General features: G+C 67.9%; 1 protein-coding gene across 2 annotated transcripts; it reads right to left on the bottom strand.

Moving 5' to 3' along the window:
* Positions 1-11,195: 11,195 nt before the first annotated feature.
* On the bottom strand, positions 11,196-23,509 carry MIDN (midnolin). 2 transcript variants are annotated; one of them, XM_054650219.2, is made up of 8 exons: positions 23,374-23,509; positions 21,256-21,481; positions 20,191-20,278; positions 19,828-19,890; positions 14,914-15,300; positions 14,319-14,451; positions 13,900-14,202; positions 11,196-12,481 (listed from the first exon to the last, which is right to left on the bottom strand). In XM_054650219.2, the coding sequence occupies exons 2-8, from the start codon at positions 21,471-21,473 to the stop codon at positions 12,216-12,218; spliced, it is 1,458 nt and encodes a 485-aa protein (XP_054506194.1). In that variant the 5' UTR covers positions 21,474-21,481; positions 23,374-23,509; the 3' UTR covers positions 11,196-12,215. The 2 variants fall into 2 exon arrangements, with proteins under 2 accessions (XP_054506194.1, XP_077047522.1); XM_077191407.1 differs by lacking the exon at positions 23,374-23,509 and adding an exon at positions 21,578-22,019.
* Between the last annotated feature and the right edge of the window lie 1,481 nt (positions 23,510-24,990).

The raw sequence follows: 24,990 nt of genomic DNA on the forward strand, positions 1-24,990 counted from the left end.
GGTAGAGGCAGCGTCTCTGCCTCCAGCAGCACCACACCTGCCCTGGGAGCCGGGCGTTCCGCAGGGCAAGGCCGGATCCTGGCACTGCACAGGCTGGTGCCACCCAGCCCAGCTGCCCTGTGACTCCTGGAGCAACGAGCTTTTTGGGGGAGTTTGGCAATGCTGCCCCAAAAGACCCCCAGCACCCATTGGGATGAGCTGAAGGGGACTGGGGGCTCCTCACTGCCACGTCCCCGCGGTGGCAGTGCCACGTAGACCTGCACAGCTGGAAATCCTCCTCCCACAAGCCCCAAAAGCGGCTCGCAGCAGCCCAGAGCTGCCCCAGAAAGCCGAGCTCCCCCGGCAGCGCTGCCGTGCCGGGAGCTGGACGTGACCTGCTTCCCAAGGCAGCGGGATGGAGGATGGGAGGGAGCTGCGGGATCCGTGCCAGCCCCACACCCCGAGAGCAGCCAGAGCCACCAAGAACTGACACCAGGCTGAGCCCCTTCCCCATGGCTCTAAAAACCCCAAAAAAAAAAGCTTCATTCCCTGCTGGCTGCTGCATGACCCCATCCCAGCTGGGAAGAGGGGGGCACGGGGTGGAGCACCTCAGAGCCCACTCCCCTGCTGCCTCACCCCAGCCCGGGGGGTTCTGGCGTGGGCCGGGGGCTGGCACAGAGCGCTGCCATTGTTCAGCATCCCGGGGGTCCCTGCCGCAGCGTCCCGGGGTGCCGGGCGCTGCCGTGGCCGTGGCAGCAGAGGGCAGCCACGCTGCACGCACCGATCCTGCCCACACGGCACCGCGCAGCCCACGCTGGGTGTGCACGGCCACGCTGCGCTCACCAGCAAGCCCGTGTCACCCTGCGGGCCTGCCCCTGTCCCCCCAGCTCCTGGCTGCAAGCAGGGGCGCCCAGCACCCCCTCAGCACCCCACAATCCCACCACAGAGCCTCAGGCTCTGCCATCACATCCACAGGGTGAGCTCCCCACGTGGAGCCCCAAGCGCAGCGGCCTGGGTGGGCTGGCAGAGGGTGAAGGGCACAGCAGGAGCTGCCTGGGGACAGGCACTGCCTGCCCGAGCCCCCCGTGCCTCAGACAGGGCTCTCCCAGAGTGTGCAGACACCCGGCTGAGCTGGAGGTGCTGGGTGGTCTCAGGGCTTCCCCACCCTGCACTCCCCTCGTGCACCAGAGCCCCCTCCTCACACCAGCCCCCTCAGAGGGTCCCCACTGCCTGTGTGGTGCGGTCACCAAACAGTTCTGGGTCCCTCAGCCACCCCTGTGGGGCTGTGCACACGTGTGGACACGCATGCATAGAACACACGTGTTCACACAGGTACCTGCACCCCCATCCCTGCACGGGGGCTGCTCTGGGGGTGTGTGTGGGGTCACCTGCCCGTGTGTGAGACCACAGCCAGGGTGTGACGATGCTGGCCAGACCCAGCACTGTGCAGGAAGGGTAGGAGGTGGTGGCATTGTGAGGTTCCCCTGTCCCCGAGCAGCCCCTGCCCCAGGGTGAACCCCATGCTGCCGGTGCCTCAGTTTCCCTCCTGGCACTGCTGCAGGAAGAACCAGACGGTGCCAAGGGCCCCAGAGTGGGGTCCCTGAGCCCCCACAGCCCTGCACATGCAGAGCACACATCAGTTCTTGCATGTGTGCACGATCAGCACCAGCACTGTGCACACACAGCTGGGAAATCCCACACGTGTGCAGCCACACAGCTGGGAACTCACACGTGTGCAATGTCACACGTGGACCCAGCCAGCCCTCCTCACCTTCACCCTCACCGTCACCCTCACCCTCACCCTCACCCTCACCCTCAGCCCACCATGGGCCTGGGCCCCTGGGCAGCCCCGCACCCATTGCGCCCCATTGCAGCATCACCGTGGCAACGCTCCAGATTTATCAATGGAGACGCTGCGGAAACGCTCCGGGGGAGGCGGGAGGGAGGGAGGGAGGGAGGGGTGTTCTGTGGGAGCTGGCGGGGGACACAGACAGACAGATGGATGGCTGGGGGGTGCAGGACGAGCTGTCACACTTGCACACACGTGTGTAAGGGGAACTTCAAACAAGAACTCTGCGCACCTTCCCCAAGGTTTTCCCAGCCCCTTGGCAAAGCCCTGGGGGCTGGTGGGGAGCTCTGTGCCCCGTGTGGGTGCACGGAGGGGTTCCTGAGGTGAGGCAGTCATTCCCTGCCTGATCTCCCATCCTTGTGGCTGCTGACAGCAGGAGGGACAGAGCCAGCAGCTCTCAGCTCCGGCTGATCCAGGAGGGGAGAACCCTGGTCCCAGGGAAGTGGCCAGCATGTAGCAGGGGTTGTCAGGGCTGCGGGGTTCTCCCTTCCTGGGGAAGTGCTGCTGGTTTCACACGTGGGCCGTGACTCAGGCACCCGACTCTATTCCTGTTCTGTCCCTGACTCAGCGTGTGGCTCCAGGCAGGACACGCTCTCACCAGCCCCACACAGCCACCATGGGGAAGAGGAAGCAGCTCAGGGACTCTCAGAGCAGCAATGTCCCCAGGCAGTGTGGGGTCCTCACCCTGTCCCCCCACAGCAAGGCAGGAGCACCCAGGGCACCTGCGCTGACCCCCAGCCCTGCAGCCTTCAGCCTCACGGGCTCTCCCTCCTGCATGAAGCACCCAGATGGGGATGGGCACAGCTGCCCACACCACACACACAGCAGGGACCTTCCCTGCAGCTCTTCCAGGAAGGGCTGGAGAGGAGGAGATGGGGATGGGACGGCAGCAGGTTCACACCAGCTCAGCACTTTCCCAGCTCTCGCCAGCCCCGTCACACCCGGCTCATCACATGCCTGCTCACACCCACCCCCTGCGCCTGCCCTGGGCACCTGGCCAAACCCACAGCAGAAAGGGTGGAAAAAAATCCAGTAAGCGACTGACCAGCCTCAACACAAAACATTCCCAACGTTCTGAGTGTGTGTGTGTGTGTGCACAAGGTCCCAGATCACACGGTGCTGGTGGTGGATTGGGGACATGATGGACCCTGTGCACAGCATCACTCATGGCCACACACTGGCTCTGCCCTGGCTGCAGCAGGGCCTGGGGGAAGCGCTTTTCATCTGAGAACAGACAGAACTGGCTCAGTGATGGCACCTCCAGGTCACGGCTGCAGCATCAGGACAAGCCAGAGCTGGGCACTCAGCAGCCACCCCAGAGCTCACTCTCAGCCCAGTGGGCCCGTAGCCAAGCTGCAGGATGCCCAGGCAGGTCGGCCGTGCCATGAGCTGGGCAGTTGCCTGTGGCTGGGTTTTACACCTGCCAGCCCAGGGAGAGGCTGCACAGCCCCAGCCCAGGTGAGCTTTGACCTTGGAAATCCCCAGGTGCCCGCCTGGCCCTGGGCACTGCGGCTCTCTCCAAAGGCAGGTGTTTGGAGATCCCCTGGATCAGCCGTGTCCATCAGCCCTGCCCTGCCCTCAGGTCTGTCCTGTCCTGCTGGCTGCAGGGCAGGGCTGCCCTGTGCACCTGTGTGTGACACCGCACACAGCACCAGCTCCACGACTGTTCCCGATGCTGTGACCACTGTGGGAGATCAATGACTGGGATGCACCAGCAGCTCCCTGGTGCTGGGACACGGAGGAAGCTGCCAGCACAGCTCAGCTTCACAGGGACTCGCCTGTTTGTTTGTTTAACACATGAGTCATTCCCCGATCACGGTGTCCCCAGTCAAGGCGTCCCCATCCCAGTCCCTGTCCACACCTGCCTGTGCTGATTCACTGCTGGCCATGACCCCTTCACTGTCACCCACCGAGGGGTCTGCAGCCCCTCAGGAACCATGAGATTCACTCGGGAAGGCAGCACCCAGCAGCTCCTGGGGAGGGAGCTGGCGAGGGCCAGGGTTAAGGGGGTTTGGCCGAGGCAGCAGCAGCAGCAGCAGCACCGTGCCAGGTCACAGGTGGTGATGTGGGGGCAGAAGGCCACAGGCAGCGTGGGCACAGTGGGTCAGGGAGAGCTCAGCAGAGCTGGGGTGGCTGCACCAGTCATTGCAAAAGTGAATCTGGTGAGCAGGGCCTGGGAACGGGCAGGCAAGTGGGGACGGGGCAGCTGCTGCACCTTGCTCTGACTCACAGAGCCTGCCCTGCCCGTGCCATGGCACTGAGCCTTGGGTACTGCGTGGCACCACCAGCACAGCACCCTGGGCACTGCACGGTGCCACTGACCCCTGGCTCCTGGCACAGCACTCTGGGCATCACATGGCTCCACTGATCATCTCCCTCTGCAGCCACCCGTCCCTGCTCAGGTCCACAGTCCTGCCTGCATGACACTGTGGCACCCCAGACCCTTGCCCAGCGCTGGGCTGTCAGCCAGAGCAGCCGGGGAGCCCGGTGCCAGCGGTGGCTGAGTGCCAGGGGCAGGTGGAGCTGCAGGCACAGCCCAGACCCACGGCAAGCCCAGGGCAGGTGGAGCAGCCCTAGCTGCCCAGGCAGAGAGCAGCCCCCCGGGCTGGAGCTCGGGGCAGCCCTGGCACCGCTGCCCGGGGGTTGCACAGCCGGATCCACCCAGACACCCGGGAAACGTGCCCGATCCGGAACCCCACGCCCAGCTGGGGCGGGAATCGGGGCGTGCACGGTGCCACCCCGAGCCCGGGGCATCCCCAAGGCACCGCTTCCAGCGACCCTCCGTCCCTACGGCCCGGGCAAGGGACGTGAGCATCCAGCACGGCCCCAGCAGCCCCACGGGGACCCACGGCAGCATCACCCGGGCCGGCCGCAGGTCCCGCGGGTTCCACGTGGCCGCGCTGGCCGGAGCGGCCGGGGGGGTGGGGAGCGGCAGGAATCCAGCACTGAGTCACGGCTTCCTCTGCGAGCCCGTGAGTCATCCCGGCAGCGCCAGGCTCGGCTCCGGCGTGCGGAGCCCGCGACGCGCACACGGCTGCATGTGAGGGCAACCCCCGCGTGTAGGGGGGCCCTGCACGCCCGCCCCGTCCGTGGGATCGGTGCGAACACACACACAAACGTGCCCGGGGGCACAAGCACCGACACTTTGTGCACGCACCCGTGGTCTTGAATGCCCATGACCTCCACGTGCACAAATTCGGGAGAACGCGTCTGTGCAAAGCACACACGAGCGCAGCAGTGCGAGGATCCACGCTCAGCCCCACGCTGACCTGGAGCACAGCCCTGTCACGTTTGTACATCGAGCTGGGGGCTGGGGCTCACCTGTGGGGTTGCAGCAGCAGTTTCTCCTGCACCTGAGGCTGTGGCTCCTCACTCTCGAACCTGGAGAGGAAGAAGAGGATGTTGGGAAACATTGTCCAGCTGCAGATCCCTGCCGTGCCCCCGCTGCATGCCAGAGCTTTCTGCAACCACCCACGCAGAGCCCTGTGCAATAGGTGCCCGCAGCACCGCGTTTGTCCTCCCCACAACTGAACCTGGGGTGCACGGAAGGAGGGCAGCAGGGTCTGCACAACCGCCAACACACACACGCAGACGTGGGTGCACACATGTGACCTGCACCCAGCCTCACATGCAGTGCTGGGACACCCGCACTTTGCCACCTGGCAGTTCGCACCCACAGCTCTCGCACCCGCTGGCACTCGCTGTACCCCGCCCTTCTGGGGGGGTCCCCACCACTTTGGGGGGGTGTGGAAATTGCACTCTGCAGAGCCGGAGCTCAGTGCCACAACCACAGAGACGGAGGGGGGGCGGGGGTGGAGTGGGAATTGGGGGGTGGGGAGTGATCGTCGAGGTTGTGCTGCGCCAAGCCCGGCCCACGATGGAAACCGCCGGGGCCGGGCTCCTGCCCCAGCCCGGGGGAGCGAACGGGGGCCGCCCCCGCCGACGTGGCAGCCGCTGCCCGAACCTCGGCGGGGCTGAGCCGGCGGGAGCCCCCCCGCCTGCAGCCGTACGAACGCGGGGACCCCCGGGCTCCTGTCGCCAGGACCCCCCCTCACACAGAGGGGCACCCGGGCCCCGGGGCGCCCCCGGCCCCTCCAGCGCTCCGGCTGTGCCGTGGGAGCGGGGGGGGAAGGGGGGGCGGTTGCCACGGTAACGGAGCTCCCCGCGCGCCGGGATGAATGGGCCGGGAGCGCGCGCGATCTATGAATGAACGAGCGGGGCCGGGAGCGCAGAAAGCCCGGGACGGATGACGGAGCACGGAGCGGAGCCTGGGAACCGGCCCCGCCTCCCGGCCGGGACCGCCGATCCCCCGGAAGCCCCCGGCCGCTCCGAGCCCCTCTGAGCTGCGAGCGGAGCTGTGTCGGGAACCGGGGCCGGAACTCGCGGGGTACCCACGAGTGCTGTCCCACTCCTTGCCTGCGGATCCGGGCCGGGCTTTGCCGTCGCGGTGGCAGGGGTCCGGCGGGCTGGGGGAAACACCCGGCCCGGATTTCCCGAGCGGAGGGGAACGGAGCAGGACCCGGCTGTGCCCCCAGCCAGGACAGCCCCAGACCTTGACGCCCCGGTGGCCGAGGGGCTCCAAAGCTGGACCCCACTTCGTGCACCCCTGGCCTGGGCACCCCCAGGGCTGATCATGGTAGGGGCTGCTGCTGGGACTTCCAAGAGGACCCCAGTTCTGGGAAGAGTTCTGGAGTACCCACGGCAGAGCGGTGGAGAGGGTCCCTGGGGATGCCTCGGCTCCTCCGGGCCCCCTCCCTGCCAGCCGCAGGGCCCCAGCCCTGCCCAGCCTGCCCTGACCCCTCACCTCCGCCCCTGTGAGCGGTTCCCAGAAGGCAGGATGGGAGGGGGGGCAGGATGGAGGCGGGGGGGGGGGCAGGATGGGGGGAGCGGGGCGGGGGGGCACCGCCTCATCTTCCCAGCAGGGTCTGGGTCAGCCCTGGGTGTCACCGTCCCCCAGGACAGTCCGTTCCCAGCACAGGCCAGGGGCGGGGAGAGGGTGGGGAGGGGGCATTCCTGGGCTGCCTGGGGGCTGAGTCACCCCCGGCCACCGCGGCCACGCGCACACGCAGGGACACGCCACGGCCACACACGCAGCGTGTGCACGGAGCAGAACCACGCGCGCGTGGCCGCGTACCGGGCACACGCAGCGACCTGAGCGTGCAGATCAACGCCGCGCTGCGCGCACCTGGGCACACGCGGTGACATGTGTGGGAACACGCAATGACACACACACGGCTTGGGACACGCAGAGACGCACTCTCGGGGACCATGTGCGCACAGCTATGCACACACATGCACACGCACATATGGATTTGGGGGCGGTGCAGGCACATGCCCCTCTCAACCTCCCCACCCCACACAGCACAGCCAAGGGCTGAGCATCCTCCAGCTGTGCCCCAGCGCACGTGGGGACCTCCTCCGTTCCTCGGGGGCTCGGGGGGGGCCTCCGGAGCCGGTTGCGGGGGCGTTCGGCCGAGCGTCGCCGGGGCTGCGTCACCGCTGTGACGCACCGTCGCTACCTGTGGGTCCCGCTGCTATAAATAGCCCCGCGCACGCCCCATCTGCCGCTCGCACGGTGACATTGTGACATTGTGAATGGGGGGGGGGACACCCCGCTCCGTGCCCCCCGCGCCACCGGAGCCCAGGGGCCAGGTGGCCCCGTGCCAGCCCCGAAAATCTGAGCGGTGGCCGGAGGGTAGCGTGGCGGTGGTGGCACTGAGCCACCTGGCAGGGCCTGGGCTGGCAGGACCAGCACGGACGTCACGAGAGCTCCTCGAGGTCCTCGTAAACACGGTGACGCACCGGCGATGCCCTCTGGCCCCGTGTCCCCATCAGCCCCGTGTTTGCCCTGGCCTCACTGCCCGGGGCCACGGTGTGGGGACGAGACCCCCACGGCACAGGCTGTGGGGCCAGGGTCACACGGGGGTGACCCCTCAAACATGTGTCCCCATCCCAGTGGCACCGGGGCCATTTAAGCACCATCCCCTGTGGATGTGAATGGGGAGCAAAGGGGGGAAGCTAAGCCAGTGCCCCCTCCCCAAACACCTCAGCTGAGAGATGATTTTGGGGGGGTTCTCAAAAAGAGGGTAAAAGGGAGATTTGGGGTTTTTCATTGCTATCAAGGGCAGGCAGGCAGCCAGGCTGGGACGCGCAGTGCAACCATTCCCGGTTCCCAGCGCGGCTCCTGCTGCTGCTCCGGCCCCGCTGCGACCTCGGCCCCGGCGGGCGGGGGGGTCCGCGGGACTGGGCTGGCTCCGCGCCCCCGGGCCCGCCGCCCCCGTGATGTCACCGCCCATGCACGCCGGGCTCCTCGGGCCGCGGCTGCCGGCCAGGCTGGGGGAGCCGGGGAGGCCCCGGGGTTGGCGAGGACACGGGGGGGACCCTCTGCCCCACGACGGGCTGGGAGGGGCTGCTGCGCACACAACGGCCACGCGTGTCCGGCTGTGTTCCACGCGCGTGTGCGTGCACTGCGCACCGGCCGGGTGTGCATCCCCACAGCCCAGCCCAGGTGTGCTGCAGCCCCTCGCAGCAGCCGGGGGTGTTCAGCACCCCCCGGAGATCCCCAGAACCCCCAGCAGCCTGGGCACGCCGGGATCCCCTGCCCCACGCAGCCATGTGTGCACGTTGGCTGCGTGCACACGCGTGTGCAAGGGCCCGCGGACACGTGTGGGGTAGTGGGAGGCTGTGGGGAGCGCCGTGGGGCCGCGGCTGGTGGGCGGGGTGAGACATTCCTCACGGCGCTTGTTATTTTATCTGGTTCAAAGTCAGTTCCTGGAATGTTTTTAATTCCAGGATCCATCCGTGCGCCGGCAGCTCCCGGGCCCCCCCCGCGGCCTCCTCTGCACCCCACAGCAGCACTGCCGGCCCCACAGCAGCACCGCGACCTGGCCTGGGGGCTCAGCCCTTCAGGAGCCCTCTGCACCCTCGGGCACATCCAGAGGGCACCCATGGGTGCCCCAGCCTTGGCGGGTGCCCCACAGCCGGGTGATGGGGGGCCCGTCTGCAGCCCCACGCGGGGGCCCGGGCTCGCCCCCACGCGGGACCCCGCTGCGGCAGACGCCGTGTTCCCAACCCGTGCCAGGGACACGCGGCAGCAGCAGCGTCGCCCACCCGGCGTCTGGCACCACCGCGCCAGCCCCGTCTCTCGCCCGCAGCCAGCGCCGGGTGCAGCCGGAGGGATTCCGGGGGGCTGCGGGCCTGGGGCTGCGGGATGTTCCCCCCACGCCGTGAGGGGCTGGAGGCGGCCGCGGGGGTCCCGTGGGGGTCGCGGGGTGGGCGCACAAGGACGCACACGCGGGGTTCACACGCGTGTTTGCAGGCTCGGGGGTGCTGCTGGGAGGCCGGGTGGGTTTGTGGGGTGTGCAAGGGCTGGGCGTGCAAGGCTTGACGTGCATGCCTGTGCCGGGGTGTGCCCGGCACCGCGGGGCCGCGGCAGGGCCGGCACCGTGGGCGTGCACAGGGCCCACGGGTGTGCCGGGAGCCCTGGGAGCTGTGGGTGTTTCCTGGCACGCCCTCTGCGGCAAGGGCTGGGCACAGGGACAAGGGGGGCACCCGGTCCAGCTGTCCCCACCCACTGGCTGTGGGTGCACGGACACACCTGGCAGGTGACACCCATGCTGCCCCCACAGCGGGCACGACGCTGGTGCTGTGGATTGCTCCATACTGGGAGCACTGGGATGAGCACAGCCTGGCAGCAGTGCTGGCTGCTGAGCAGGGCTGGGGGCAGTGGGGACAGGAGCCAGGATGGGGTGCAGGGGGTGTGAGCCACGCCGACAGCTGGGCTGGGCAGTGACCCCCCCTGTTATCGGCAGCATCTGGGGGCCCTGGGCGTGGTGATGTCACCCTGTGGCGTGGTGATGTCACCCTGTGGCGTGGCACAAGGCAGCACCCTGTGCCCTGCCTGGTCTCTCTGTGCCACAGACACCTCCTGCGGGTGCCTGCTCCGTCCTGTGCCATGAAGCCACGCCATGGCTGCGGGGCCAGGCCTGTCCCAGCTCACACCCTGCAGCACCCCTGCTCCCCCGTGACCCCCCAAACCCTGAGCTGAGCCCATGGGGAGGCAGCAGCTGTTGGGAGCTCCCAAGGATGGACTGGGGAGCACCCACGGCGGGACTGTTTGTGTGTCCCCTCCCGTGCGTGGCTGCTGGCATTGTCCCTGTGTGCACACACGTGTGCGTGTCCCCCGTGTGCCCTCCCGGCAGCCATTGCCTTACAAGGGCTGTGCTGCTCCTGCCGCGGTCGGAGCCTCTTCCCGTTGCCAAATTTGGCACGGGCTGGGGGTGTGGGGGGGTGCAGGGGCTGCAGGGGGGGCAGCCCGAGGTCTGCTCTACCCGAAATGACGTCAAAGCGGGGCGCAGGGTGCCCGGTGCGGCACAAAGGCACCGCAGGAACCTGAGCTGCTTCCGCTCCCTCCCGGCTTCCTCCAGAGCTCGGCTGCTCCTGGGAGTTCAGGGTCTGGACAAGTCTCCCCTCCCCAGCTCACATTGGGCCCCCCATGGGAAAAGCCCACTCGCTTCCCATGCTGTCTGTGAGGTGCTGAGGGTCCCTGGAGCTCTGACTGTTCTCTGTCCCCAACCCCGGGGTGCGGGGACAAAGCTGGGACATGGCAGAGGGGACATGGGCAGCCACTCCTGCCCCCTCCCCACATAACAGCTCCACAGCTCTGTGCCCAGGCAGGATTCACCCCAGCCCAGGTGTCACCTGGAGCTGACAGTGTCACCATGGTGTCACAGCAAAGCTCTGGGGGTGTCCCAGCCCACAGTGTCCCCCCACAGCATCTGACACCCCCCCTGCCTCCAGCTTCCTCCCAGCGATGCTGGGGGCTGCAGGAAAAGGCTTGCATGAGTGAGATGGTGCTGACACACATCCCCAGAGCCACCCCACCCCATCACCTTCCCCGGGGCAAGGGCAGGTGGGGAAACTGAGGCACGGCCACATTTATGGCCACCAACCCCCCACCCCGGCCTGCAGCCACCCTGGTGTGACGCAGGAGGGAGGGAGGGAGGGAGGGAGGGAGCTGGCAGGGAGCTGGCACTCATGGCCAGCCTGGCTGGTGCAACCGGCCCAGCTCCTCTGGGCAGTGGCCAGGGGGATGAGACTGGGAGCACCGACTCTGAGAGCACCCACAGGTTGGGGTCTGGCACCCAGAGAGTGCTGAAAACACCACAAGGAGACCCCAGACCTGTTCCCCTGCCAGGGAGGATGGGGGGCATCACTGCCCTCCTTCCTCCTGAGGTACACACAGGTGGGTGCTGAGCAGGTATGTGCATAGGTACAGGGCACGTGTGGCTGTGCCATGTCCCTCTGACACTGCTGGGGTGCCCCAAGCAGCTCCTGTCACCCCACACCGACACCAGACACTATTGCATCCAGACTGCCCAAATTTATTTCAAAAATAAAAAATAAAATATTAAAGACCGAAAAAGCCTTGCTCTTCCCCCCCCGCCCCCCTTTCCCCAAAACACACACACAAAAAAAAAAAAAAAAAAAAAAGACTTTTACAGACAAAAAAGACAAAAAACACATCACGTGGGGGCTCTATTTGCACAGATCCTGACGGAAAAAAATCCAAGTCGGACGAGAAAAAGGATCCTACGGCCTATGAAGACTATGTCAGTATTGGCTCAGTCGGGTCATTAATGTCTATAAATACCGGCCCTGCAGCCGGGACCGAGTTTGGGGTTATTTATTCAGGGGTTTTTTTCTTTTTTTTTTCTTCTTTTTTTTTTTTTTTTTTAAGTTAAAAAAGAAAAAAAAAAAATCCAACCACCCAAGCGACGGGTGGGAAGGAGTCCAGGGACTCGGAAGTTGGGCTCGGCCGCGGAGGGAAGGTGCCTTGGCTTCTCCCTCCCCAAACAAAATGAACACCCCCCAAAAAACAAAGCCCCCCCCACCCCCGTCCCCCCTCCCCAGGCTGCGGCGGTGGGGCCCAGGCACACGCGTCCCCCCGGGGGGGCCCAGCCCCACAGCCGAGCAATGCTACATATAGAAGGGAAGGAAAACAAACGGCCCCCAAACCGGGGGGGGCTCCAGCACCTCCGAGAGAGACTTCATCTCCTCCTGCCTGCACCGGGCTGGGGTGGCACAAGGTGGGGCCGGAGCCCACCCGGCTTTGCCCCCTCTTCACAGCAAAGCAGCAGCTTCCATACACCCCAGGACCCCCCAGCTGGGGAGGCTGCAAGGAGGGGGCGGCTCCTGCTGCTCTTCCCCATCACCCCAAACCCAAACGAGCAGGGGAATGGGGGGCTCCCCCTAACACGCAGGTCGGCCCAACGCGTCCGGTCGCGGCAAATCTGGAGGAGCCCCGGCCCGCGACGCCAGCGCTGCCTCCCCAGAGCGGGGCCAGCCAGTGGGACCCCCCGGCACAGTCCCCCGGGGCCCTGGCTCTCTATGCTACGACAAACTCGGATTTCATCTCGGCCTTGACCTCCGGCTTCCAGACCGAGTCCTCGAAGTCCAGGTCCAGGCTGCCCTCGCTGCTGGAGACGCTGCTGTTGCTGTTGGTGCGGCCGGCCTTGCGGTTGGGCACCCAGTGGTACGGAGCCCTGGCGTCCCGCCGCGCCTTCCGCCGCAGCCGCTTCTGCTGCAGCAGCAGCTGCAGCCGCTCCACCTTGCAGCGCGTCGCCCGGTTCTCCGTCTGCCGCAGCCGGTCCCCTGCAAGGGAAAACGGGAAAGGGGTCACGGGGAGCTGCCATGGGGGGACATGCCAGCCCCCAGCTAGCCCCGTGTGGCACGGACATGTGGGTGTCCCCTATAATGGCAGAGGAGGGGTCATGGTGGGGTGCCCTGATCCACAGCCCAGCAGGTAGATCCCAATGGCACAGGTAAATGGACACCCCCTAAAGGAGGTGCCCTCCAAAGAAAGGGGGTCACAGGGGGCTGCCATGAGGGGACATGCCAGCTCCATGTGGCACGGACATGTGGATGTCCCTGTAGCAAGCAGGGTGTCCCCTATAATGGAGGAGGATGGGTCATGGTGGGGTGCCCTGATCCACAGCCCAGCAGGTAGATCCCAATGGCACAGGCACATGGACACCCCCTAAAGCAGGTGCCCTCCAAAAGGGGAAAGGGGGTCATGGAGGGCTGCTATGGGGGGACATGGCAGCCCATGTGGCACGGACATGTGGATGTCCCTGTAGCAGGAATGGAGGAGGATGGGTCATGTTGGGGTGCCCTGATCCACAGCCCAGCAGGTAGCCCCCAATGGCACACACCCCTAGGGCAGGTGCCCTCCAAAATGAAAAGGCTGAGGGTGTCCTAACCCACATACTGGGGGGATCACAGAGACCCCCATGGCACAGTCCCTTGGATATCCCAAAAATAGGGTGCCCACCACAGCACCAGCCTGATCCCCAGTGGCCTACACCCTGGGGTGCAGGGTTCCCACCACAACACCCCCTCTCTATCCCCCTGGATGGATAGGGGGCAGCCCTGGAGGACCCGGTCACACCAGCAGGGGCTGGAGCCAGCATGGAGCCACTCCCTGTGGGGACCTGGACCACCCCTAGCCAGGAAAGAAGGAAGAACAAACCCTGAGGGGGCTGAGCCAGCACTGGTGGTTTCACTTCTTTCCTCTAAGCAAATCACAGGGGGTCTGCTATGGGTGCCTGCGACACCTTCCGGCCCCAGGGCTCACAGGTGTGCACCCAGAAATGCCAGGGGAGCTGCTGCCATGCTCTGGCCAGGCCCACCTTCACCCCCAGTGTGGGGAGATGGGGTTGGAAAGAGGGAGCCAGAGTCTGCGTGACCCCAAAACCTCTGCCCACACAGCGGGGACAGGCCCTGAGCTCCCGGGGCAGCACGGACACCACAGCCACCTGCCACTCCCCCACACCCCCACCCACACAGGGACGCTTTGTCCCCACAGGGTTTGGCAGAGATGACAATGCAGGGTGGGTGGGGGGACCTCCCTGACTCCCCAGGGGTGCTGATTGTCCCTGAACACGCGACCCTCCTGACTGACACCTGTCAATCATCCAGTTCCCAGCCCCTTTCTGCTCATCCCAGCCATGGACCAGGGACCTCCCAGGAGGCGCCAACCTCACACCCCAACCGAGGGCAGCCAGACTCACCACTGGGCTTGCACATCCGGATCTGGCTTTGGCACTGGACGACGGGGTGCAGGGTGGGGGCGGCGGCCGCCGGCAGCGGCTCTGAGGTAGTTTTGGTGGCGAGGTCTGGAGAGGCAGGCGGCGAGGAGGAGGAGGAAGAGGAGGAGGAGGAGAACTGCGTCTGGCAGCGGAGCTGTGTCAGGGACTGGGGCATGCCCTGGTAGTGTCTCGTGGCGCTGAGGAGGTCATTGAGGATCTGCAGGATGGTGCCGATGTCCCGCCGCGGCCGCCCGCTGCTGTCCTGGCAGTTGGGGTGCAAAGTGCCTGGAGAGGGGGGGGAAGAAGTGGGTGTGAGACAAGCAGCCCCCCCAAGATCCACAGCCCCGTTGCCCTCAGCATCCCCCCAGAGCCCCCTGGCAGTTCAGGGGGGCAGCACGTACCGGAGAAGGTCCCTGAGAAGACCCCAGGCGCGTGGTTGACAAAGCTCTCGATGACCGCCCCGGGCTTGCGGGATCGGGCCGAGGGAGCCGGGCTGCTGCCCGGGGAGCTGCTGCTGCGGGAGCCACAGTCCACCTGCGAGGGGAGAAACACAGGATCAGCCTCGGGGTAGGGGTGTCTGGTGGGGGACACAACCCTGCTCCTCCTGACCTTCTGCCACCCCGCAAAAAGCCAGGTCAGGAGAGCCCAGACAGGGAGGTGCGGCAGGCAATGGTGCCAGTTCTCCTGGCATGCAAGGAGCCACCCTGGGGGTCACGACAGGAGCCCTAACCCTGCTGTGCAAAAGGGAAAGGGAAGCAACAGCAGCAGTTCCTGTCCACCTATGAGGACAGGCAAGGTGTGAGGACAGGCAGGGTAAGAGCTTGGGTTACAGCCTGTCCTTGAGCCCCTCCCTGACACCTGGGGACATCCTGGAGGCCAAACTGGGGACAACCCATTTCCACACATGAGGAAACCGAGGCAGGGCCAGGCTGAGCTGGAAAAGCCACAGCTTCACCCCCCCTTTCCCAAAGGCCCCAGGACATGCCCCAGCCTCACCTCCGAGCAGGAGGAGACCACGCTGCTGTTCACCGTCTGCGTGCTGGCCCCGTGCGACCGGAACATCCCGGCGGTGACAGGAGCGGCGTGAGGGGCGTTACAGTACACAGGGGGGGCCGGCGGGGTGGGCGTGGGGCTGGGGGCCGGGCTCTGCTGGCACGAGGGCACCACGGGGATGCGGGCGAAGCCGGAGCCGCCGGCACCGTGCAGCGTCCGGCAGTGGGGGCTGGCGCCGGCCCCCGCCTCGCCCCGGCTGGCGATGAGGTGTCGGTGCTGGAGCTGCCCCGTGCTCTGCTGAGCCGCCAGCTGCAGCTGCACGAACATCATGTGGTCACCCACACGCAGGGCCAGGGTCAGCGGGGACCGGCCCGACAAGAAGTCGTTGACCTGGAGAGAGAGAGAGAGAAGGGATCCTCGTCAGCTGTGGCAAAAGCGGTGGGGTGGGGGTGGTGGTTGCCCCCATGGTGCTGTAGGTTGTCCCTACAGGTTTCCCTTGGCTATAGGGATGGGTCACTGGGGCACAGAAGGGCTGACCCCCTTTCACAGCCCTTCCCAGGCCCTCACCCGTGCCAGGCTGGCAGACGAGCCCAGCTGCCGTCCCCACGCGACCCCAGCCCGGTGCCAGCTCCGTCAGCTGATGATGCCGGGGGGTGTTTTTCCTCCTTCTGCCCTTCCTGCCCTTTATTCCCCACCACTGAGTGGCCGTGCCTGGCTGCCCTCCCCGGCGGGCAGGGACGGGCAGGGGCCGCAGCTGGGACTGCCCAGAGCTGCACACTCAGCCAAAGGCCAGCACGGGAGGGGTGTCCCCCCCTTGCCCAGCTCGAGGGGGTGCCCTGCTGGCACAGGGAGAAGAGGAGGGGGCAGGTGAGGACATGCCGGGTCCCTGCATGCCCACCATTGTGACTCAGGCCGTGCAGAGCCCACCTGCCCTCCTCCCTCCCCCCCTCAAGGCAGCTGGGGTGGGGGACAGGCCCTGCCCAGCCCGGAGGCTCCGGCAGGTGATGGAGCAGCTGCAGCGTGGAGACAAGAGCCAGGGCCTGACCCTCCCCAGGCTGCAGCTGTGGGGGGCCCCCAATGCCCAACACCTGTCACCCCCCAGCTCACACCCCTCAGCCTTCCCCCAGGCGCATAAATCACTTGGCAGCTGTGCCAGGGAACAGGGGAGGCTCCCCCCCCAAGCACTGCCCCACATTCTTGGGGAGGCTGGGACAGCCATAACCACCGTGAGCCCCCCCTTGCCCTCATGTGTGCTGCAGGGGGGGCTGTGCCTCTCACCTCTGCCAGCCCAGACGGGTTAATGGGGACAATGCCCCCCCTTTCCACCGCACACCCCCCTCGCTATTCCAGGGCACAGCTTTCCCAGCCTGTCACGTGCAGCTCCTGCTATCACCCACCCACATCCCACGGCACCTTTGGGGTCCCCAGCGGGGGTGCTGGGCCCCCCCTGTCCCCAGCTCTGCAGAGCAGGGCCCCCCCAGCCCCGGCCCCGCTCCCCCACGCCCCGCTGCCGCGGAGGCCGCTTCTGAGAAGCCGTGGGAAAAGCAGCTTTAAAAATACCAGCAGCAAAGCCCCGAGCGTGTCAGGCGGAGGCTGCAGAGGAAGGGGTGGGCGGGAAGGAGACGCTGCAGCTCTGGACACGGAGGTTACGGGGCAAGGGGGCGGGAGGGGACGGCGGGCGGGCGTGCACAGGGGCACACGTGTGCACACGCGTGTGCGTGCACAGAGAGCACCTGGCCCCGTCCTGCCTCAGTTTCCTGCCCCATAGGGCCTGGATGGCCCAATGCCAGGCTGGCAGCCCCATCCTCACTGCTCGGTCCCATCCCAGTTCTGGCCCATGCATGGAGTCCCCCACAGCTGCTCAGCCACCCCAGCCCTGCTGCTGCTCTCTGAGCCACTCTAAGGGGTTCAACATCAGGCTGGACTCCAAGCACCATTCACCAAAGTGTGGGACGGGGTCCCAGCTGGGTCCTGCTCCCACTGAGCTCCTGAGCGGGCTCTTTCTCTTTCACAGCCCCATCCCAGCCCCGGCTCTGCACCCAGGTGTGCCCGGGGGAGCCCCGTGCACCTCCCCGGGGCCCCTTGACGTCAGCCGGCCCCGCGGCCGCCTCCCGCTCCCTCTGAGTCACCCCTGCCCTGCCTGACCCCTCTGCCAGCGCCGGCAGAAACCAGAGCACCCCAACCCGGCCAGGCCCGCGCTGCCGACGCTTCCCAGCAGCAGCACCACCACTACCACGAACACCCCTCCATCCATCCGTCCATCCATCCATCCCCCCCAACACACGGGGGTCCCACGCCCCCCGGCTGCCCTCCCCCCCTCCCCGGGGCACGGAGCCCGCCCGGTCCCCGCGGCGCCCCAGCCCCGGGGCTCCCAGCAGCCGCCCCCACGCCGCTGCCAACCTCCCCCCCCGGCGAAACCAGCCCGCTCCAATGCAAACACGTCCCACCCAGCCGCCCGCTCGGCCGCCCACGCCGGGAGGACCCCGTCCCTCCCAGCCGGCTCCGCCGCGGGGGCCGGGACAGCCTCGCCGAGGGGGCTGGAGCCACCGAGCCCCCCCAAAGTCCCGCACTTAGGGGTCCCCTGGGATTCTGCCAAGCCCTGCGGGGCTCAGCTGCACGGTACCGGGCTCGGGGCCCCGCGGGGATGGGGCAAGTGTCTCCCAGCTGCTTCTGAGAAACGCCGATGAGTCAGAGAACGCCGCATTCCCGCCTCGCTCCGACGCCTGGCCCCGCGTCACCCCGGCCCGCAGCACCACGCACCCCCCGGGCCCCCAACTCTGGAGCTGCCCCCGAGGAGCCCCTGCCCCGATGGGGTGGGCAGCACCCCCAAACAGGCACGAGGAAACCATCCTAGGAGATCCAGATTGGCAAAGGCAAGGATGAGGAGGGGGAGCAGGAATTTCCCCCCTCACAAGCCCCTGAAGGAATTGCCCCCCAAGCCCCTGCAGGGCACAGCTGGGCCCTCCCCATGCAGCCACCTGTGTTGTGTCTGTGCCAAGGGGGGGCACAGAGGGACAGAGCCCCCCTGGCCGCGTTCCCCCAGCCCTGGAAGATCAGGATGTGTCATCCCCCTCCTCTGTTCCTCCCCACCCTCAGCTCTCCCGGGCAGAGGGACTGGGGGAAGGAAGAGCCGGCAGTGGGACCCAACGCCTGCCTGCCATCCCTGGAAAGCGGGGGCAGCCGTGTGTGTGGGGAGGGAGGAAGGAAGTGCAGGAGCATTTCCAGGAAGCCCCCGTGCCCGGCAGTCACTTCCCCAAAGGCTGGGGAGGGGGTGGCAGCGCCCCGGCCCCCCCCCCGACCGCCCCCAGAGGAAGCGGCTCAGCTCTCCCCGTGCTCCGGAGGCTGCGTGACGCAGGCAGAGCCCAGCAAAGCATGAATGGGAGGAGTGGTTTCCTGCCCCCCCGCCGCCCCCCAGGTGCTGGCGGTTCCTCCTGCTCAGCCCTGGCTTCCTGAATCACCAACCGGAGGAACCTGCGGTGGGCAGGGAGCTGCGGAGCCGCTTCCCGCAGCCGCTGCCAGACCGTAGCCCACCCACCCACCCCCCTACCTCACTGTGCTTGCTCTGGGGAGGGGGCCACAGCCCTGTGCAAAGGGGGTACCCTGAGCTCCACATGCTCCTGGCTCCCCAGTCCACCCCACACCTCGCTGGCCACAGCAGAGCAGAGCTGTGCAGCCCCAGCAGAAATATCTGCAGCTCTGAGGCCAGGATGTGCACTGTGACCTGCCAGGCCAGGCTGGCAGAACCAGCCCCCTCCCACAGCTCTGCAGCCCGGCTGGGACGGGGCAACCCTTCCATGGGACCCCAGCAGCTTCTGGCACTGGGGATCCACCAAGGCTCCAGCCCAAGCTTAGCCCCCCACATGGGGTTAAAGCAGCTCCCAAAAGTCAAGGTCACCCCGGGCAGCCAAGGGCACTGCGGGTCCCTGCAGGCAGGGCAGCCCGGCCCTTGCCACACGCCCACAGCAGTGCCCCACCAGCCTCTTCTCTGAGCCCTGGCACCACACGGGGCTCAGCCCCTTCCCAGAATTCAGGTGATAAAAACGCTCAAAAAAACCCCAACCCTTCAAAAACCAGAGCTGCAGCACCGGCCAGAAAAAGGAAGGAAAGAGTTTCACAGAGCAGTAACAGAGACAGAAAACAAAGGAGCGGGGCCTGCACGGCTGGGGGTAAATTCCACCTTGGCGGCAGGAGCCGGCGGCTGCGCGCGCACCCACGGCTCACCCACGGCTCTCCCAGCCTGGGAACGCTTCCACCCCGCCACCGAGACCCCCCAGCAGCGAGGACATCCCACCCCCTCCAACAACTCCACAGCAATTCAGCCACAGCCCCACCAACGCCGCCCACTTGGCCTCTTCCTCGCCCCGGCACAAGGGACAAGGAGGGGGTCAGGGCGCCCCAGCACAGCCAATCTGCACCCCAAGGACGGCTCCAAGGAAAGCAGGGAGATCCCTTTGGGCGCTGGGCCAGGCTCTGCAGCCCCACGAGCTCCCGGCGTGGTCCTGCCAGCCTCTTTTACACCCAGCCCAGCTGTGGGGCAGATGGCAGCCCGCTCCCTGCACCCCATTGTGGGCATCTGGGGGGAGCTGCAGCCCCACACCCCCGGGCAGGGCCCTGAGCCGCCCGGCTCTGCCACCAACCTGCGGCGTGACCTTGAGTGAGTCACTTCACCTCCCCGGCTCCCTCCCGGCTTGTTTGGGCTGCCGGCGTGGGACCTCCCCGAGCCCGGCGCTGCTCTGGGTGACGGTGCCCGCCCCGGGCACCACCCTCAGCACTCCCAGCCCTGCTGGAGGTGAAACCTCAGCGAGGAACCAACGCCAAAGCTTTTGGGAGGGGAAGCAAAGCGAGGCCGCAGCTGTCCTTCCTCCCCACCCACCCTCTGCCTTTGTCTCCATCCTGCCCCGGCATCCAGCCCCTCACCTGAGTTTCAGTTAAGCTTTCCAGAGCTTGCATCACCGACTGTTCTGGCCTGGACGCCTGGGACTGGAAAAAAAAAAAGGAGGAGGGGGGGGATTAACGTTACAAATGCAGCAAAGGAGGGGGCGTCCGCAGCAGGAGGGAGGGATGACATGTCACTTCCACTATTTCTACACAAGCCCTGAGAAAGGAGTGAAATACTAAACCTGCTGCCGTGCCCAACCCAGCGCTGCCTCCTCAGCAAGAGCTGGGGCAGCAGAGCCGCGGGGCTGCCAGCACATCACATCCTCATCCTTGCCCGGGGCTTTAATAATAGACAGGGACGAGTGGGAGGGATGGAGGGAGCAGCAGGAAAAGGCCACTCACCATCAAGCCGGCCTCCACGGTGGGCACCAGTGTCAGCTTGCTGCCTTCCACGACCCCCAGGTCCTGCAGTTTGCCAGAGCTGAGGCGGCTGTGGGAGGAGATGCCAAAAGCAGGGTCAGTGCAGGTCGGGCAGCTCCCCCAGAGGGGGACACCAGCTGCAAGTCTGGCTGCTCCCAGGGGACCAGCAGCCCCCCAAGCACCCCCACCTCAAGAATTCCCAGCTTTCACAGGCAGGAGGGAACCCTGGCACCCCACTGCTCCCAGGGGAGCTCACGGTGTGGGGCAGCCCTGCCCTGGGCACGGGGCAGTGCTGAGGGATCAGAGAGGAGCTGAGCTGCGGGCAGGGGAGCACAGGGTTCATGGCGCAGGAAACCTGGCGCTTAGGGAGAAGTTGGGACCGGTGTAGGTGGGGGAGGCAGCGCTGGGAACATGCTCCCCCAGCCCCGCAGATGGATGCGGTGTCCCCGTGTGTCCCCCCCCCCCATGCTTCTCCCCTGATCCAGGACTCTCCAAGTTACTCCCGGCCCGACCCCACGCGGGCCCCGCTCCACGCGGGGGGTGCGCAGCCCCTCGGCCCGGGCCCCCGGCAGACAAAGGCTCCCCCGCCGCCCCCGGCGCTGGGGGCTCAGGGGGGGCGGCCGGGCCGCGCCGCCGCCGGGGCTGAGCCCAGAACAAAGGGCCGGGGCACGGCCGGGCCCCGCCGCCCACAAAGGAGCCCCGGCAGGGCCGGGCGAGGGGGCGGCGGCCGCGCTCCCGGCCCGGCCCGGCGCCCCCCTCCCTCCTTCCCTCCGCCCCGGAGCCCCCCCCCCCTCCCTCCTTCCCTCCCTCCGGCCCGGCCCCCGCTCGCCCCCGCCGCGGCCCCCCGGGCTGCCCCCCCCCCCCCCCCCCGCCCCGCACAGGAATGGGGCCGGGAAGGGGGAGGGGGCGGGAGCCTTTGTGCGGTGCCGAGCCCGGTGCGAGGGGGCCGCCCCCGCGCCCAGCCCCGCTCTGGAGGGCTGGGGACCCCGGGCCTCCCGAGCCGCGCCGAGCCCCCCCCGTGCCAAGCCGAGCCGAGCCGTGCCGTACCTCTCTTTGTGCAGCAGCGCCAGACGCTCCTTGGGCACCTTGAGGCGCTGGGACAGCCGTCGCTTCAGCCCCTCCACCGTCTCCTCGGCGGGCACCGAGAGCTCATAGCGGGTGCCGGTGGTGGTGTGGATGTAGAGGTTCATGGGGGGTTCGGGTGGCCCCACCTCGCAGGCGGGAGCCCCGCGGCTGCAGCTCCTGGCGCCGGGCTGCGGGTCCATCCGCCGACCTGCGGGGGCAGCGGCGGTCGGTGTCGGGGGGCGGCGGGGGGATCGGACAAAGGAGGGAGCCGGGCCCGCTCCGCCACACGCCCGGCGGGACCTACGGGAGCTCCGGCTACGCGCTGAGGCCTCGGGCGGGGGCCGGGAGGAGGCGGCGGGCGGCTAGGAGGGGGGTCCCCAAGCAGGGCTGCACCGGCCGTGCCCTCCGCAGCCCAGGCGGAGAAAAAATAATATATATATATATAAAAAATAAAAAAAATATAAAATCTCCCGTTCTCGCCCCGCTCCGGTGGCTGCCGCGGGAAGGGGGGGGTGGTGGAAGCGGCGCTGCCTGCTCCTGCCTGCCGCCTCCTTTCTTTCTGCTCGCCGCCGCTCTGTGCTCTCGGTGCGGGGTGTCTGGGGGCGGGGTGAGGCCCGAGGCCGCGGCGAGGGGCGGGGAGGCCGCCTCGCTCCCCCTTCTCTGGGGCCGGACCCGCCGAACCGGCCGCCGCTCGCGCTGCCGTGGGAGCACCGGGGGGGGAGGGAAGTTACAATGTAGCAACGTCCCGGGGGGCGGGGCCTCGCCCTCATTCACTCCGGCTCCTCCGGCGGCCGCGGGCCAATGGGAGCTCGCCGAGAGCCCAGACATCCGCGGCGGCGGCCAATGGGAGGCGGGCGCAGCTTCCCCACGTGGCCCGGTGGGCGGGGCGGTCCGGCCGGATTCCTCCCGCCCACGCGGCCGCGCAGGCCCCGCCCCGGCCCCGCCCCCCGCGCGCCCTCGCGCCGCGCCTGGAGCCATTCATAATCCCGGCGCACAACAAAGGGGCGCGGGGGGTTTGGGGGTCCGCTCCGGCTCGGTTCCGGTAATACCGGGCCGCCTCTCGCCGGGGAGCCCGTGGGCTTGGCGTGCGAGGCGCCACGGAGGGGTGGACGCGGGACATAGGCAGGCGCCGGCCCGGAGCGCCGCGGCGGGGGCGGTGAGCGGCCCCCGCACCGGAGGAGGCCGCGGCGGAAGGTGACTGCCCGCGGGGCCGGGCGGGAGCTGGAGCCCCCGGAGCCGAGTGACGCCGGGACATAGAGGCGGAAAGGGCGGGGGGGGCGGGGGGAACACGCACAGTCACCCGCGGCCGGTCACACCCGCCCGGTCGCACGCACCCGCCCGGTCACCCTCCCGGTGACGCCGTTACAGCTACGGGGAACTGTCCCGGTGAGGGGTTAAGCCCCCTCTACCCCCCCCAGCACGCTCTTGCCCCCCCAGTCCCGCAGTTGCAACCTCCACCCCAGCGGCCCCAGCCCCGCCTGGCGGCTCCCGGGGAGTGGAACGGACACCCCGCAGCCCCGGGGCCCCGTCCCGGCACCCACGGGGGGGTAGGGGGGGCGGGCTATGAGTCAGCAAAGCGCGGGCGCCCTCTGCCGGTCCCGCCGCGCCTCCTGAGCCCGGGGGGGCCGCGGGGGCCGCACCGGCGGCGCGCCGGGGAGCCCTTACCGGCACACCGGGCTGGCCCTTACCGAGCGACCGGGCGGTGCGCCCCAAATCCGCTGCTCGCCTACCGGCTTGGAGAGGCCCTGCCCGGGGAGCCCCCCCCTCACAGAACACCGGGTCTTGGGAGCGAGGAGCCGCTCCCCGGGACGCGGCGGGAGCACCGGGGTTCCGGCAGCTGGAGCGGGGAGAACCGATCCCGGTCCCTTCCCCGGAGGGAGGCAAAGCTCCAGGTGACCGAGGACACGGAGGGTCCCTGAGGGTGAGCAGAGCTCCCGAACAACCGAAGAGGGGCTCTGCCGTGCGTCCCCTCGGGAGCCCCGGGGAAGTGGGGCCACCCCGCCCGCTCCAGGGAAAGCAACCGAGAGATCGCGGTCCCGGTCCGCGGATCCCCCCCGCAGCCCGACCCGAGCCCCAGCAGCCCGGCGCGGCTCCACTCACCGAGCACGGCCCCGCGGATCCCGGCGCGGCGGGAGCTCAGCTGCCTCCGGTGGCAGGAAGAGGGAGAGAGAGACCCCAGAAACGTCCCGGGGGGAGGTGGCGGTGGGTGCGGTGTCACCTCCTGAGCGCTGCAGCCGGTCCGAGCGCAGCCCTGACGCGGAGCTGCCGGGGAGGTGCCCGAAGTTTTATCCCGCACCGCCCGGGGTGGAGCCTGGCGGGGGCAGGGACCGGTCTGGCCTCGGCAACGGCCCCGGCAACGGCCACGGCCCCTGCCCCGGCCGTACCCGCACCTGCTCCCGCGGGGGGTCCCGCTCTTTGCCCCAGGGTCTCAGTTCTGAACGGGGGTCCCAGCCCTTACCCCCTTCGTTTCGGATCCCGCTGCCGGGATCCCGACTCGCCGTCCTCTAATCTCGGTATCAGCCCACCGGGGGCGTCTCAGCCCCTGCCGGGGTCCAGGCAGGCACGGCAGGGGCGAGCTGCTCTCCACGGGTCGTGGGGAGGGGACAGACCGGACACCTTTCCCCCTCTGCGTGCCCCGTGGGTCAAAGTCAGCCCGTGGGCAGGGAATGGATGGGCTGAGCTCTCCTCGGGAGCCAAGCGTCAAAGCTGCTGCCCGTGGAGACTCTCTGATGTCTAATAACAAGGCTGGACCATTCCTGCCCCAGGGATTCCCTCTGCCCAACCACGCACTTCCCAGCAGGGACACAGACTTAGCCCTACAGGGCTTTCAAGCAAGGGACAAACGGGTGGTGGGCACCAGTTCCGGAGTGCCCTGGGTGCCAAGGGGCAGAAGCTGCTTCCTCCCGGGCCAGCGCCACCCCGTGCACACAGGGAGGGTGCTGGGGAAATGCTGCCGTGACCTCAGGCTGCCTTGCCGGGTCTCTCCTTCGCAGACAATGCCCTGGCACACCAAGACACAAAGCAGCTGGAGGGGGGGATCTGGCGGCCAGTCCGCAGCGGGAAGACCCGACCCGTGAGGCTGCAGGAGCCAAGGGGGGACTCTCTGAATCCCCAAAATTCTGCTGCTGTGTCCCTCCCGCCCGGCGTCCCCTGGGGCGGGTGCAGATGGCTGGGAGGGAGCGAGGCCACTCGTGCAAGGCAGAGACCGGGCTTGGGAGGGAGCCTTTGTCGCACAGCCCACGGCCCCCCGCCCGCCCCAGCCCCCTCCAAGCTCTCGGGGGGGAGATGAGCTCAGGCGGCTCCGACTCCGGCTCCTGCCATTGTTGTCCCTGGGAGAGGGGCCGGGGCAGGGATGCGCCATTGTTCTCCCCGGGCCTGCGAAGCCGCCCCTAGGGGGGCCACATCCCCAGCTGGCCGTGCGGGGCCAGGCCCTGGAGCAGCGAGGAGAGGGGACAGCCAGGGCCACAGGTTTGGCCCTGCCACAGCTCAGGCTTGTGCACCAGGAGGGGACAAGGTGTCACACCAGAGCCACTCCTGCAGAGAGCAGGGTCTGCTCCCAGCTCTGATCCGTGGGGAGGAACAAGGGAACCAGAGCCACTCCTGCAGGGATCAGGGTCTGCTCCCAGCCCTGATCCGTGGGGAGGGACAAGGGCACATTGTGGCCATGGCTGGGAGTGCGGCCTGCTCGGGTTCTTTGGCAAAGCAGCCACGGCCCAA

This window comes from Agelaius phoeniceus, chromosome 29 (genome assembly GCF_051311805.1).
Source record: "Agelaius phoeniceus isolate bAgePho1 chromosome 29, bAgePho1.hap1, whole genome shotgun sequence".
Taxonomy (NCBI): domain Eukaryota; kingdom Metazoa; phylum Chordata; class Aves; order Passeriformes; family Icteridae; genus Agelaius; species Agelaius phoeniceus.

What these genes read in the sequence shown, in the direction of transcription:
- MIDN (XM_054650219.2), bottom strand. Translation starts at nt 21,473, where the DNA reads ATGGACCCGCAGCCCGGCGCCAGGAGCTGCAGCCGCGGGGCTCCCGCC. An exon ending in CCGTGGAGGCCGGCTTGATG is followed by an intron (nt 19,891 to 20,190) that starts GTGAGTGGCCTT and finishes TTTTTTTTCCAG; the next exon opens with TCCCAGGCGTCCAGGCCAGA. An exon ending in CCGGATGTGCAAGCCCAGTG is followed by an intron (nt 12,482 to 13,899) that starts GTGAGTCTGGCT and finishes TTTCCCTTGCAG; the next exon opens with GGGACCGGCTGCGGCAGACG.